At 46.8% G+C, this 16,350-nt stretch overlaps 1 protein-coding gene across 1 annotated transcript in view; it reads left to right on the top strand.

Annotated features, from left to right (window-relative positions):
• Nucleotides 1–16,324, top strand: part of Ascc1 (activating signal cointegrator 1 complex subunit 1) — a 61,963-nt gene extending 45,639 nt beyond the window's left edge. The window contains exons 5-6 of the mRNA XM_023718554.1: nt 13,761–13,916; nt 15,622–16,324. Coding sequence (XP_023574322.1) covers nt 13,761–13,877 — 117 coding nt within the window. The 3' untranslated portion in view covers nt 13,878–13,916; nt 15,622–16,324. The remainder of the gene's footprint in view (nt 1–13,760; nt 13,917–15,621) is intronic.
• The last annotated feature ends 26 nt before the right edge of the window (nt 16,325–16,350 follow it).

The following is a 16,350-nucleotide window of genomic DNA, read 5'->3' as shown; positions in this document are numbered from 1 at the left end:
CTTTTCACTCCCCCCCCCTGAATTTGTTCCATTGCCCCATGGAAGCACCTGGAAGGCAGCCCTCCTGAAGCCCAGGCCACCCCCACAGCCTCCTGTGCTGCTGTCTCCTGCACTTCCTAGGACTTCCCTCCTGCTGACTTCTGCCACCCTGCACTGCAGAGTAGACACCTTGTGGGTCATTGTTTGGGGGGCTGTCAGGCGTGACACCTGAGGGAAGTTGACCAAGGGAGAAATAGATAAGAGGGTTTGTTTTTTTTTTTGTTTTGTTTTGTTTTTGAGACAGGTTCTTGTTAGCAGTTCAGGCTGGCCTTGAGCTCACTTTGTAGCCCAGGGTGGGCTCAAAATTGCAGCCATCCTTCTACCTCAGCCTGCAGAGTGGTGGTTTTGTTTGTTTATTTATTTATTTATTTATTTTTGGCAGAACCGGGGATTTAACTCAGCCCCTTATGCTTGCCAGGCAAGTGCTTATTCTACTGAGCTATCTCCCCAGCCCCTTATTTATATATTTATTTATTGTACTGGGGATTGAACTCAGGGCCTTGTACTTGCCAGGCAAACTCTTATTCTGCTGAGCCATCTCCCCAGCCAGAGTGGTGGTTTTGATGAGCATCAGTTGTTCATCTGAGGGAGATTTTATCTGCAGAAATATCGCCTGGGTCTGGCAGAAAGGACACCTGCCTGAGGGCCAGCAGGTGGTTACAGGCTAGAGGCTGAGGAGCCTCTGCTGGCCCTGGCAGCCTGGGGCTAGCTCCATCCTGACAAAGCAGTAATCCATGCCTGTAGGCAGGACTTTCCAGGGAAGAAGTTTTGTAGCAGCTTGAATCCAGTGGCCTGGCGCAGCCCAGAATTGGAGGCGGAGGTCAGGCTCGGGTTCTTCACTTAGCAGCGCAGCTGCTGTCTCTTCTTCACCCGCCCCCACCACTTATTTTTTCTTGCTACTTTTTAAAATCAAATGGCAATACAGAGAGGGGAATTCCCTTGGCATTCTAAATATTGAGGTGCTCAGCAGAACTGCCTGGCATCCTGTTTGTGTACAGCGGTTTTAATTCACTCGCTAATAGGTCATTTGGCCTCTACCAGCAGTGTCTTACACTTCACAACCCTTACATCAGCACAAGGCTTGAGCCAGACAAAAGTGCAGCTCTGCCTCTATCTGAAGGTTTTAACGGCACCGTTCCTGGCTGTTGGTTGTCTTCCTAAGTCAGGCATTAACTTTCCTTGTGGTCACACAGCCCAGATAGACAGGCCTGGGATGTAGGGGAGCCAGTGGCCAGAGCAGTTCCCATTCCCCATCTGTGCAGAGAATGCCATCCCTGTCCGTGAAGATGGACACAGGGCCTTTGGTGTGGCTTCAGTGGACTCCCTCAAAGCAGGTGCAGCAAGCTGAAGGGTTGGTACAGTGAGCTCTACTGCCGGTGTCCACACAGCCCTTGGCTGCACTGATGGTCCAGGCACTGATGGTGATAGAGTCACTCCTCCCACAGAGCGGTGTTGACTCCTTGGATCTGGAGTGTTCCAGGCCTTCTACAGGTACGTTATGTCCTCTTTTATTGGCTATTATTAGCTGTTATTGTTGACTCTCACACCACTGATCACTCTGGGCTGAGGTTTCAGATTAAAAGTGGCCTCTTAGGTAGAATTAGGCTGTGTTTGGAGATGACTCGGATGCAATCTACCTGCCAACTACGTTGTCATCTACAGGAAGTAGATGTTCCTGTTTTGATCTTTAAGACATTATATCCCTATGTGACCAGATGGTGACTACCGAGGTTATGGTGGCCACAGTGTGCCTAATGCACTTTGTCCTTTTTTGTCCTAAGGAAACTCCCCTTTTAGCTTATAAATGATGCACTGGAGGTTATAGTCAGCGAGGAATGGTCGAGTCAGAACTTGCCATACGTGGTTCAGCTCATGACTGTCCCAAGACCCACGCAGGTAGGCTTGGTCCCCAGGTCTGTGGTGCTTCTGGGAGATGATAGATCCACATCTCCCAGAAGCCTTTAAGTGAAGCCCAGCTGGCAGCAGTAGGCCATGGAATGGGGGTGGGATGTGTGTCCTGGAGCACATATCTGGACCATGGCCCTTTCCTTTCTTGTGCTTTCTGGGCACCTGAAGGGGAGCAGTGGTCTTCTCCCTGCTTCCAGCCACAGGCACTGTGCTGCCTCAGCCCCAAGCAGTGGAGCCGAATGGCCATGACTGAAACCATGAGCCACAGTAACACCTTTCTTCCATTTTAAGTTTATTACCTCAAGTACTTTGTCACAGCAGCAGAAGGCTATAATACAGAGTTCAAAATTCTATTTTACAATTTTCTGTACTATAAATGTAGAACATCCTTGTATTTATTGTCCCTGTTTAGAGATGGAGAAACAGAGGAAGAAACTATCTCTGTAATCATTAATAGGAAAGCTTTGAACTCTAATTTTTGTCTTTTTTTTTTGGTAGTGCTGTGGATGGAGCCCAGAACATTGCATGTGCCAGACAAGTGCTCTGTTACTGAGCTATGTCTTCAGCTCAAAGAACTTTCCATTTTTTGTTTCTAGGTGAAGGAGTATATTTGTGTGTAGGACCATGGCTTATCTTAGGGTAGATCGGCTCAGGTACGTTCTTCTGTGGTGATACTTGGAAAGAATCCATACAGTACAGCATGCATAGGTATTCTTAGGTAGGGAGGAGTCTCCTCTTGGCATGTGCAGGATCCCTCTCTGTCCTGTCTCTTCATGCCTCTCCTACTCCTGCTGTTATCTGAAGTATCTTGCTTGTGGCCAAAAGAAAAATGCAAGATACGGGAGGCCTGAGAATGCATTGCCTTGCCAGAAACAGAAAATTATGTTTTAGATTTGGGGCATTTTAACACATAGAACTTTGAAATTAAAAATATTTGTGGCAAAAAAACAAAAGATATTCTGGGTGAAATCAGTAACATGATATGTGAAGAACCTTTATGCCTTTCAGATTTTACTGTATTTGTAGTCTAGGGTTCATACCTTTTTGTTTACCAAAGCCTTATTAATTATACACCTAGGAGCCCTTTTCACAATGAATGCTTTGAAATTCACCATTTTTTGTTCTGTTGTTTCCCAGTTAGAATCCTCGAGGGCTGTGGCTGTAGCTCTTCCTATCATGCATTTCTCTCCTGGCCACTGCACACTTGTTGGCGTCTGCACACGTAGCCAAGGGTGGCGCCTGTCGACCTGGCATTCCTGTGCATACTTGATTCTCCACTCGAGGAGCACATGTGCACAGACCTGTGGGCCTGGCCTGCTGCTGGTCCATACCATTGTTTGGCCCTGGGAGCTCTTTAAATTTATCTCACATTGGTGGTTATAGCCTGTCTCTATTTTGCATTGTTTCTGTTGTTGAATTCGTTTTGTTTAGGTTTTTTTGAGACAAAGTCTCTGCTATGTAGTTTAAGCTGGCCTTGAACTCACTATGTAGCCCAGGCTGATCTGGAATTTGTGGCAATCTTCCTGCATCAGCCTCCTGATGGGTTGCAGATGTGCATCACCATGCCCAGCTTTGTTTGTTTGTTTGGGTTTTTTTGTGGAACCGGGGATTTAACTCAGGCCTTTGCGCTTGCCAAGGAAGCACTTATTCCACTGAGCCATCTCCCTGGCCCACAGCTTTGTTTTTTGAGACAACATTTTCAAATGTCCCCCAGGCTGGCCTCCAACGTATGATCTTCTTGCCTCAGCCTCTTGACTGCCAGGACTATAGGCATATACCACCATGCCAGGCCCTGTGTGTTTCTTATCTTTCAGAGGGGAATAATAATGCTCAGTTCTGGTTTATATCACAGCAACTTTTTGAAGGTTTAATGAGGTGGGCTTTTAAGACACTTTTAGATCCTTTGATAAATGTGTTCTTTAACCACAGCAAGGCTTTGTAGTGGCAGCGCCTTCCCAAGGAGCGCACAGTGCCCGCAACTGTCCTCATTCATCCGTGTGACCTCCTGGCAAGGGGGGAGGTGCTAAGCATTGCAGTGAAGTGTAAGATGGTATCCTTGTTACTTTTATCCATATATGGGGCACTTGTGCAAGAAGAGGTCAGTAAGGCAGATTATGAAAGAAAAACACAGAAATCTTTAAGCAGCATGAGGTTACTGTTCCTATTCATCTTACTGTGGGCTCCAGATGTCTAATTGTTGTGTGAAAACAATAGAAAGCTTCTAACTTGAGGTGTGGAACCTCTGAGTCATACATCCTCTGAGTACTTCAGTTAATTGAACCCTTTGTACCCGTTTTCAGTTGCACCTAATACATTGCAAGGGTTATTTTAACTTAGGTATATCAAGAATGACTAATAAGTTGATAGGACTTATTGTTGATGCATTTTTTGAATTTTCCGCATTGCTGGAGATAGACCAGGGCCTCACACATTCTAGAAGTGCTCTCTCTGAGCTATACCCCAGCCCCTTCACATATTTTAAATATTTATTTTGTTCTTTAAAACTGAATTTCCTCCCATTAGAGTTGTACTGGGACTACAGGTAGTGCACCGAGGCCACCCTCAGGAGAATCATTTCCTTAGAAGAGGGTCCTTGAGGGAGAGTGAGCACCACTGTGTCTAAGGTTGGAGGACTAGAAAAAGGGTTGGGGCGAAGCCAAGGGCAGGAGTCTCAGCCAGGTTTGCCGTGGTGCCCTTGGGGATGGGCCTCTTATTCCCTTCTAGCTCAAGGCTCAGATAGGACAAGGCCACTCTCCCTCTTCCTCCGCACCTCTGCCTGAGATTCCCAGGCTCTTTTATGCAGCATCTTCACATTTGGAGTTATTTCCAGTCTCTAATTCCTGTGTTGCCTGTTGTGGGAGGAGGGAGCTGGGGTCAGAAATGGACACAAGGGAAACTGACCACCATAGTCTCAAGTCTCCCCATTGGTTTTCTCTCAGTGTCCCTCTGGGTTCCAGTCAGTAATACCCCCCAACAAACAAACAAACACAGTCCATGGCTCACCAAGCTGGGACAGCAGGATGGTCGGGTTCTATCTTGCAGTTCTGTGGTTCTGATCCAGAATCTTTCATTCCAGTGATCCTCAATTCTATCTTCATTTGACAGGAGAAGTTTGTTTAATTTTCTAAGGCTGCTATAAGTACCCAATAAGGGATAGCAGTTGTGTGCTTTACTGTTTTCAAATGTCATCCTGACTTCTTAGGTATTCATTACATTTCCTTCTTAAATGGCTTGAGTATTATTAACGAGTATACCACAAATATTGGAAGTTGGAAATCCTACTTTTATTTCCTTCTCAAATATTTGTATTTTGTGTATTTTGTTATGTTTCTTTACAGTAGGTGTTTAAAAAAAATAAAATATTGGCTTCCCTAACAGCAGAGCTCTGTCAGGGAAAAAAGTGTTCTTAAAAAGAAAATGGTTTAGGTTTCAAAATCCCTAAGGAGATTGTTATAAACCAACAGAGAGGAGAAACACTCAACATGATTTAAATATCTTGACTAGATTCATTAAAAAGCTTTTTTCCTCTTAGAGCTATTATTTTCTAAATGCTAGAATAATGCTCTTCATGAACTATTTAGATTTGAAAGAACAACCAAGTTTCTTACTCAGTATAATTTTTTTTTTTGTGAGACAGTGTCTCATTAATGTAGTTTGGACTGGTTTTGAACCCACTACATAGCCCAAGCTGGCCTCCAGCTCGTGGTAGTCCTCCTGCCTCAGCCTCACCAGAACTAGATTACAGGAGTGCACCACCACACCAAGCTCTTTTTGTTGTTGTTGTTATTTTAAACTTGTAATTTAAGCTTTTTCCTCTTTTTCCATTCAGGCAGCTAATTAAGTAGGCCTATTTAGTAGATTTGTGCTTATTTTCATCCAGAATTCAATTAAAATTCTTCCAGCTGAGTTAGAGCCATCTGACTGTTAGACCAGGTCCAGGAAAAGAGGTGGACATGGAAGGGAAAGAACACCTTCCTGTCGGGCTTTGGGAGCTACATCTGTGCTTCTCCCTGTGCCTTTATGGGCCCCTTCGGGGATGCTGCCCGTTGGCAGCGGCAGCAGAGTGCAGGGGTCCAAGGCTGGTTGCCTGGGGGTGAATCTCAGTTTTCTGCTTATTTTGCAAGCAAGGAAAGGTTTTTCTCCCATGGCTAGGTTCAAGGCTGAGGCCCCTGTAACAAAAGGCAACTTAATAAGACAAAAGATACAAGGTTGTTTAAGTTTCACATAGCACAGGAGCCTTCAGAAATGAAGCACAAGGAAATGGATAAACTGGATTTTTGTACTAAAGTTTGAGGAAGAGTGGGCAGACATGAAGAAATCTAGTTGAAGTGAGAAAAAGTAAGAAAGGGGGATCCGTGTGGCAGATCTGAAGCATTTCTCTCCCCACTCTGATGGTTTGAGTCATCTGCTGAGATGAGCCAGCAGTAGGCAGGTGAGCAGAAAAAAAAGCCCACAAACTTTGGACACACTTACCTGTGTAGGAGAGGCACAGTATAAGAAACCAGGGCCACATGGTTGAAGCTTAAATGCCTTCCTCCTGGGAGAGGGCGAAGACTTGCAGCAGTGGGCAGTGAGTGCGAGTGAAGAGCCAGGAGGACAGTGGTCCGGAAGAGCCGCCCTGGAGACCATGCAGTGACCTGCACTACAAACAGGTGCCCTCAGGTGCCAGCCCTGTGCTCAGAGAGGTGAAAAATCCAACTGGGCACGGTGAGGACTCAGCTCCTTCTCTCTGGGTTTGTGATGACATTCCTAGCGAGGGGTGAGGACAGTTTCTTTGCAAAAGGAGGGATGTCAGAGCTCCCCTCCCTGTGTGGAGAGGCCGCTGTTCTCAGCTCCTCGGGCTCCGGCTGCCCTTAAGACTCAGCGCTCAGTTTTCCCCAGCCTGCTTCAGGCTGTCTGCGCCTGTGTCTTCCTGGATCGGTATGTTCTTTTCCCCTGTGAAAAGGTGGATGCCACCTCCTTACAAGGGTCAGCACAGTGGGAAGCGAGAGATCTTCCTGCTTTCGCTGCTGTCCCATACTGTGGGGTGGCCTGGCCTGATCCCCAGCTGTCTCTGCTTATTGTGTGTCTTGGTCATGTCGCGTCTGCTTCCCAGGCCGTGGGCTCACTGGGCTCCGGAGGCTGTGGTCAGATAGTGATGGCAGCCCCTGCAGTCAGTTTTCTTAGTGCTGTTGTCAGTACTGACACTGTTGATGGTTTGCCTTGATCTTTAATAACCATTTTGCCATGAGGTCACTTCATTTTTAAAAATATCTTGCAGGTAAATGTAAGTTCCTGGGCCAGCCAGATAGCTCAGCAGATTAAAGCACCTACTCAGGCAGACATAGGAGCTGGGGCCTGCCATGCCAGCTCCTCCCCTAGGGCACACTGAGACTGAGATGGAGACTGAGACTGGGTGTGGTGGCACGTGCCTGTAATCTCAGTGCTTGGGAGGCTGAAAAACAGGATCACTGCAAGTCTGATCTGTGTAGTGAAACCCTATAGACACTGTAGACCCTGTGGATCCTGTACTAAATACAAAAAAAGAAAAAAGAAAAAAAAAAAGGCCGGGGAGATGGCTCAGTGGAATAAGTGCTTCCCTGGCAAGCACAAGGGCCTGAGTTCAATCCCTGGTTCTGCAAAAAAAAAAAAAAAAAAAAAAAAGTGAGTTCCTAAAACTGTAAATTTAAATCGACATGGTGGGGGGCTGGTGAGATGGCTCAGTGGTCTAAAGCACCTACTTAGAACAAGCTTAGCAAAGCACAGGGACCGCAGTTCAATCCCCCAGCACCACATGCCAGCCAGCCCCGCCCCCGGGTGGGCTGAGCTAGCCACACACACACACACACAAATAAATAAAATAAAATAATAAATTGACATGGTGAGCCATGGTGGCGCAACCCATAATCCTAGTACTTGGGAGGCTGAAGCAAGAGGATTGCCATGAGTTTGAGACTATCCTGGGGCTACATAGTAAGTTCAAGCCCAGCCTGAGCTACATAGCAAGGCCCTGTCTCAAAAAAAAAAAAAAAAAAAAAGTGATTGCCTGGCCAGTGCAAGGGCCTGAGTTCAATCCCTGGTTCCGAAAGGAAAAAAAAAAAAAGAAATGAAAGGCCGGCCAAATAACTCAGCAGGTTGAAGCGCCTACAAGCAGTTGCAGGGGCTCGGGGTTTGATCCCTGGGCCTGCCTTGTGGGCCCCGCCCTGGGGGTGTACTGAGACAGCAATTGAGACTGGGCGTGGTGGCACATACCTGTAATCCCAGCTCTTGGGAGGCTGTAAACAGGCGGATTGCTACTGAGTCCAGTCTAGTAGTGAGACCTGAACACCCAAACCCCTCCCTAAAATACAAAAGAAAGAAATGATAAACTGGGAGATAATACATTTGTAATTTATAACAGAGTTAAAGGTTCATTTCTCTAATACTTAAGATTAGCAAGGACTCACTATAAAAGAGGACAATTGCTGGGGGGTGTCACCCACATACTATCCTAGCACTTGGGAGGCTGAGGCAGGAGGATCACCATGGGTTCGAGGCCAGCCTGAACTATGTAGTGAGATCCTGTCTCTAACAAAAAACGACAGTTATAAAGCTCTGCATGGTGATTGTCTCCACTTAGCAGCGCGCCAACTCCATGTCCTTAATGCACATTCGTAGCCTATCAGGAGGACCACGGGTTGGAGAGGCCGTGGTGCATACACACCAGGAGGTAGGACCACAGTGTAGAAACAGACCTGCCGTGCATGTCGCTGTACACTTGCCCTTCCAAAGTGTTCTGTTCCTGGTGTGGTGGCCTGCTTTACCCTGGGACCCTGATTTTCTCTGTCCTCCTCCCACTCCAGAAAGTCAGCTTCTCTTTCTCCTACCAGGGAGTTCGCATCTGCTCCATCCTTGGCACAACTGTCAGTAGGACGCACTGCCAGGGTCTCCTTGACTCTCGCCTGGTCCCTTGTGCAGTCAGCACCGACTGGCCATCCCCCCAAACACCGAACTCTGGACCTGACTGCAGGCCCCCATCTGTTTCTCCCTCCGAGGGCTTTCTTATTGCTCCTTTTAGCACCCCCCCCAGCTAACCCACCCGCACCCTACCTCACCCCCCTCCTGTACTTGCCTGGAGCCCTGCACGGTCCATCTCGGGCAGCCTCACCACTGCTGCGTTTACCGAGTGCCTGCACCTTCCTGCTCTCACCCCACACGTCGCCTTTGCCGCCCATCTTGGTTCAGTGCACTGGCAGCACGTGTGTGCCCGTGGGGAGGGGTGCAGAGCACAAGCACCCCACTCAGCTTGGCTCCCGGGCACGCCCTGTGGCCTGCCTGCAGCAGTCCTGCTGATCAGGTGGCAGGCAAGGGCAGGTGGCAGGTGCTCAGTGACTCACCTCAGGCCAGAGCCAAGAAGGTATCTAAGCCGACATGTAAGGCATGAGTAGACATTTGAAGGAGTTTGTGAAATTTTCATTACAGACAGAGTTCTTTTTCTGGTTTGATTTGTTTTAATTTGCTTTGGTTGGGTTGGATTTAGTGACAAGATTATGCTTCATAGATCAGACTGGCTTGAGCCTCCTGCCTCAGCCTCCTAAGAAGTGAGGTTACACCCATGCGCCCCCATGAGCACTATACACATAATTTGTTTTTGTGTTTTTTGTCTTTGAGACAAAGATTTCACTATGTAGTTTAGGCAGGCTGATCTTGAATTCGCTACATAGCCCAGGCTGGCTTCAAACTTGTAGCGGAGTGCTGGGGTTACAAGTGTGGACCACCACACCCAGCACAAGTAATTTCTTTTCTTTTCTTTCTTTTTTTTTTTTTTTTTTACAGAACTGGGGATTGAACTCAGGCCCTTGTGCTTGCCAGGCAAGCGCTTATTCCACTGAGCTATCTCCCCCGCCCTACAAGTAATTTCTTGACAGCCAACTAGAATAGAGGTATGTCCCTTACACGCAGGACAGAGGTAACATAGTTTTTGGTAAATACTGTTCAGGGTCTCCTTGATGACAGCGTGTAAGCACAAGTGCTTGTCATTCTGTTTTCAGATGGGGATGTCTGAGTTCTAGGGATTGCGTGAGCCTAGTTTTCATTTTCTTCAATACATATTTGTTATCATATGCAGCCTACTGTTAGGTGCTCTCACGGTGTGTACTTCAATTCAGCTCTTCTCTCTGTAGGGCCTCTGTCTGAATGAGTCACTAGAAATAATTGATAGAACTAAAAGGCTTAACGCTAAAAATACAGCAATGACTAAAGAATGAAATAACTGAAACATTGTTTCAAAATCATGTGTTAGGAAGTCATCACAGACATTCAGAGAGAACAAGAACACAGATAGGAAGATTACTGTGGAGATTGGTACTGCTCTAGGAACTTCCAGATGAGAAGTTTACTCTGATGTTATAAAAAGATATGAAATATTTGGCCACCTAGACAGCTAACAGGGTCAAGGAGAGCAGAGATCTAAAATGTCCTCCGCAGTTCTTCAGTAGCATGTGCACTTTACAGGGCTTGCACATTGGTCGTCTTATTGGACCTCGGCCCACTGAAATCTCTTACCTGCCACGGGGTAGTGCAGTAAGTGGCACCATGTGTCCCTAGCCATGCAGCTCCTGTGTGCCAGTGAGCTTACAGTCTGACTTCCTCGCTCCTTGTCCAGCCTGCACCGGCCTTACTAGAGTGGGAAACTTTATGCTCATTCTCTCGATTTCCGTGAATACTGCGTTGAAATCCTGCCAAGCTAACTTTATTTTAGCCATGTGTACTCTCCACCAGAAGCAGGGGACACTGGCAGGTCACCACAGAGGGCAAAATGAAGCTGTAGGTCCCTTCCAGCTCATGGCTACGGTGTCCCTGTGACGTGGAAACATGGAAAACGGAAGGTAGTAGCCTTAAAAAATACTTGTTGAAGAGAATACAATAAAAAAAGAAAAGAATACAATAAAAAAATACAGTGAATTCTGGTACCTAGCACCATCCAACTGAAAATCAAGGGTTTTTTTGTTTTTTTAATGTGTCTTTTGTGTTTCTGTACAGGGTTTCACTATGCAGCTCAGATTCATAGTGACTTCAGCTTCCCCAGTGCTGGGATTACAGGGGTGCGCCACCACGCCTGGACTCTGTGTGCCTGGGGCTAGGGCCAGCATGGCATGTGGTGCTGGGGATCGAACCCCAGTCCCTGTGCTTGCCTAAGCAGGTGCTTAGTCCTCTTAGTCTGCTAAGCTATCTCGCTGGCAAAAAATCAAGTTTGTAAAAATCATTATGTTGCCAGATGTGGTGGTGCACTCTTGTAATCCCAGCACTTGGGAGGCTGAGGCTGGGGAATAGCTGTGAGTTTGAGGCCACCCTGGGCTACATGAGCAAGTTTAAGGCCAGCTACATAGTGAGATATTATGTAAAATAAATAAAATTTTTTAAAAACCCATCACATTGTATACGCATCTACCTTATTTATTGGGTCTGTTATGGTGTGGTTTCTGGCTCTTTGCTAAAATTCAAAATGACCATGAAAGGGGCTGGGGAGATAGCTTGGGGGTCTAAGCTCCTGCCTGGCAAGCACAAGCACCTGGGTTGGATCCTGGGTGTGCTGGTCGTGTAGGCCATTGAATACGGGCATGGTGGTGCTCAACTGTAATCCCTCCTGGTGCTGGGGTGGCTGAGACAGGATTACTATGTGTCCCACCTGTGTAGCAAGACCCTGCACCAAATAAATCAATTAAATAAGCCATGAAAAGTAAAAGTTTTGAATTGATTCAGGACATGGAAGCAGCCAGGCATGACAGCTCAACTAAAGACAACAGTGAGAGAAGGCTTCTAGAACTGCCTCAAAAAGTGGCAAGAATGAAAAAAGTGTTCTAAGATGTGAGAGGGACAGGTTGAGGAAATTAATAGCCCTGTGTTTTTTACTATGCTAAATATTTTAAAACTTAAAGAGGTACTCATTGAAGGGGTCGACCAAATAGCTCAGTGGATTAAAGTGCCTGCAAGCAAGTGCAGAGGCCATGGGTTTGATACCCGGGTCTGCCATGCTGAGATGGCAACTGAGACTGGGCATGGTGGCACGTGCCTGTAATCCCTGCTCTTGGGAGGCTGTAAACAGGCAGATCACTACGAGTCCAACCTCTAGTAGTGAGATCCTGAACACCCTGTAGGCCCTTCCCTAAAATAAAGAAAAAAAACAAAAAACAAAAAACAAGTACTTGTTGACAGCACTGAGTTTCCTTTCTGTTTTGTTTTCTGTCTGCTATTGTCTCTTTGGCTATGTCTTTGCCATACCTAAAAGGCATCAGTTTGCACAAGTATAAATCTGTCAGTCTCTGACATGGCTTTCATTTCAAATTAATGTTCAGCAGAGGGAGAAGCAATAACCATTTCAGGGTGGATTTCTCTACAGAACAAGGAATACAGTTTGAACAGGCTGCCAAAGCCAGAAAGAGAAGTTAATTGTATAAATCAATGCAAGCAAGAGCTGGTCACCTTTCTGAAAGACAAGACAGTGCAGTGTACAAGCTCCAAATAGATCTTTGGGGTCAGGTTGATGTCATGTCGAAGAATCAATATTTACTGGGCTTTGTAGAGTTAGCCTTTAATGAACCTCAAGCATTTTTCTAGGCCATTAATTGCAGGAAGAGGAAAGGTGACAGTGGCTGAAGTTCATAGGCATGGGAGATGGTATAAAAATAAGTGAAGATGCCCAGGTATGGGGATGCACATCTGTAATTCCAGTGCTTGGGAGGCTGAGGCAGGAGGATCACCATGGGTTCAAGGCCAGCCTTGGCTATACAGAGAGTCCAAGGTCAATCTGTGCTACATAGTGAGACCCTGTGTCCAAAAAAAAAACAAAAAACAGCCATGGCCAGTGTTTTTTGAACCTGGGATTGAACTCAGGTCCTTGTGCTTGCCAGGGAAGCACTTATTCTACTGAGCCATCTCCCTGGCCCCGCCAGTGTGTAAAGGTCCCACCCTTAAGTTGCACCTCAGGCAGTGTTGGGTGCCAATGTGGGGAGGCCTTCTTTGGGGATGAGCGTGGTGCTGAGTGCGAAAACATGTTCCAAGCCTTCTCAAGGCCTGGGTCACCTGCAGTCCAGGATTTGGGGGGCTGTTCTGGAGGCCTGCTGACATTTTAAGAAAGAGCTGTTCTTGAATCCTGACAGGAGGTAAGTTCTGTCCTCTTACCCAGGCGCAGTGTGCCTTCGTTTTCCTGGGGTGGATTCTGATGTGATCTTGAGTCTTGCCGTATCACAAGGTGAAGTCCCTCTTGCCATGTGGCTCTTTGGTTCCCCTGACACACTGGGTACCTCTTGTAAAGTGGAAGATGGCCATAATGCGTGTTTGAATCCATGGGATGAAAGGCTTTTGATAAATACTGCTCCAACTAGCTGGGTCATTGAGTGGAAGTGTCCCTGTGGGGGGCCTGGAGCCAACCTGCATTTGTGGGCCAGGAGTTCTGGTCCTGTCTGTGTGGGTCAGTGCTCCTAACAAGTGCTGCTGACAAGCCAGGGGCTCGTGTTCCATCCACTTGTAACAGGAGGACATGGATGGCCAGCTGGGCAGTGGCAGTCCACACGTGTCCTGGGCTGCTGCTACCTCCTGGCCATGGTTGCTCGATGGACAGGTTTCAGAGGTGACTTTGCAGCCCTTTCTGTAATGACTTTGTCAGGGGTGTCTAGAGTTAATCAGAGAGAGGAACTGCTGTTCTCACCCCACCCCCATCACAGATCCTTATTCACAGTGAATACCAAAAAGAAGTACAGGAGAGGCTTGGTGGGGTTGTGGTGGTTGGGGTTTGATGCTTAATATTTTCACCTCTGATTGTCAGGCCATTCATTCCAAGTCTCTCATCTTTCCAGTTGTTTGAGAACTTCCACTTTGGTTCTCTGAGGCTCAATTCCATCCACATCTCTCAGAGGTTCACCGTGGACAGCTTTGGGAACTATGCCTTCTGCGGGCAGATTGACTTCTCCTGAGGTGGACTCTGGAGCCCTGGATGCTGCAACCCTGTCGAGGTGCTGAAGGAGGGTCCTGGTTTTCATTCCCAGGACAGGAGTGATATGGAAATTGGGGTAGTGGTTTTCCTGGGGTCCCCTGAGCTACCATCACCTCTGATGACTGTCCAGAGTCACAAGACTGCCAACGGAGGGGTGTGGGCACTAGGAGGGCCTGTGCCATTTTCCTGGGCTTGTTCTGGGTTTTTCCTTCAGTTTTTTGTTTATTTGTTTTTATCATGATAAAATACACAGAACGTAAAATTGTTGTCTTAAGGTTTTGTGTGCATGTGGTGCTTGGGATGAAACCCTGAGCCTCGCACGCCCTAGGCACGTGCTCTACTGCTGAGCTAGACCCTCAGGGTCTCCCCAAGTGGCCCAGGATGACTTTAAACTTTCAATCCTCTTGTGTCAGCCTCCCATGAACTGGAATTATAGGCCAGAGCCACCATAGCTCACTTAATTATTTGTCCTTGCACAGTTATTTATTTATTTATTTATTTATTTATTTATTTATTTATTGCAGAACCGGGGATTGAACTCAGGCCCTTGCGCTTGCCAGGGAAGCGCTTATTCTACTGAGCCATCTCCCTGGTCCCCTTGCACAGTTTTTTAAAAGCATGCATCATGTGCAACCATCACCACCCATCTCTATACTTTTTTCATCTTGTAGTACTTGAAACTCTGTACTCATTAAACAGTAGCTTCCCCCTTCTTGTTCTCCTCAGCTCTGGCAGCCACCATTATTCGAAGATCTTGACCACTCTTAATGTATCCTATAAGTAGAATCACACAGTTTATCTTTGTATAACCAGCTTATTTCACTGCTAACGTCCCCAAAGTTCGCTCATGTCAGGTCACGTGACAGGATGTCCTCGCTTTTTTAGAGATGAATAATATTCCCTTGTATGTATGTCCTTCATTCTGTTTATCCATTCATCCATCATGAATGCTTGGGTTGCTCCCTTCTCTTGGCCACTGTGAACAGTGCAGTATGAACACTGATGTATAAATACCTCTCCAAGATCCTATTTCAATTCATTTACACCCCTCTCACCAGGAACTGGGGAGATAGCTCAGCTGTCTAAGCTCCTGCCATGCAAGTGCAAGGACCGAGGTTCAATCCCCAGTACCACATACTGTGCCTGCCTGGAACACCGGGCATGCCATGTCCACCATTGAAACCAGGTGTGGCAGTGCATGCCAGTAATCCCAGCACTGAGGAGGCTGAGACAGGAGGATCACAACAAGTCCAAGCTGCATAGTAAGACCCTGTACCAAATAAAATAAAGAATTTTTTTTAATTCATTTACTACCCAGAGTTCTATGTTTATCAAAACAACTTAAAGTTACAGAATTTACCACGCATAGTGGTGCCTGTAATCTTAATACTCTGGGAGGCTGAGGCAGGAGGATCACAAGTATAACTTGTCCTCAAGCAGCTTAGTGACTTAGGGTGACTGTCTCTCCAAAATTTCTTTAAAAGAGGAATGTGGCTCAGTGAGGCGGCCATGGGCTCTATCCCCAGTACTGAGAAGAAATTAAAGGGCTTTAATAAAACTGCTACCTTCTTTGGAACTTCTCTGTCTGATCTGTCCATTTTCTGCTAAAGCTGGTCCTTAAAATAATTTGTTGGGTCCTGGTCCCCCGAGCCCATCCCTACTCCTGCTTTCCTGTGTTCCTGCTGGAATTGCAGTGTTACATCTCTTTTCTGTTTCTTTCTCAGGGTGGCTACAAAGAAACAATGACCTCTACAGGACTGCACAGAAAGTTGTAGAAGAATGTGAGCCCCGCAGCCCTCAGCTGGGCTCCGCTCCTCTTCCTCCTCCCCTTGCTCCTTTTCCTCCACAAACTCTCCTGCCTATTTCTTACCTCATGCTTTCTTGGTTCCACCGTTCTGCTCTTCGCTTCTTCCCTGAAGTTGCATGAAGGTTGCTGGACTGTGAAGACAGTGTCCAGCATCCAGCGAGACCACCCAGATCGCGTGTGAATAAACTGATTTCAACAGTAGCTGTGCTTTCTGTGAGTCTGGTGTCACCACCAGGGCTGCCCCACTCCTGTGGGATTCACCTATTGGTTCCTCTGCTTTCTCCTGGTGGAATCATTATTGATTTGAGGATTCATGATACCGTGCTGTTAGTTTTCAGTGTCATCTCACCTCAGCACCTGGGACTGAGTGGCCCAGGATGGCCCTGAGTCATGTGATGCTGCCTGTCCCCCTGTCCTCTCACAGGCCAGTGGGCAGCTGGGCCAGGAGTAAAGAGGTCTTCTTTGGGGTGTCAGAGATTTATAACTTAGGTTTATAGGACACTTTGTTTTTAGGTTTAGTTTTTGGAAAATGTAACATTATATATCAAATACTAATTTTGTTATTAGTAATTGAACTCACAACCTTGAGCTTGCCAGGCAGGCTCTGTGCCACTGAGCTATATCCTTGGCCCTAAATTCTTTTTTT

This window comes from Octodon degus, unplaced genomic scaffold (genome assembly GCF_000260255.1).
Source record: "Octodon degus isolate 3935 unplaced genomic scaffold, OctDeg1.0 scaffold00005, whole genome shotgun sequence".
Classification (NCBI taxonomy): domain Eukaryota; kingdom Metazoa; phylum Chordata; class Mammalia; order Rodentia; family Octodontidae; genus Octodon; species Octodon degus.
This window is presented reverse-complemented; position numbering and strand designations above follow the sequence as displayed.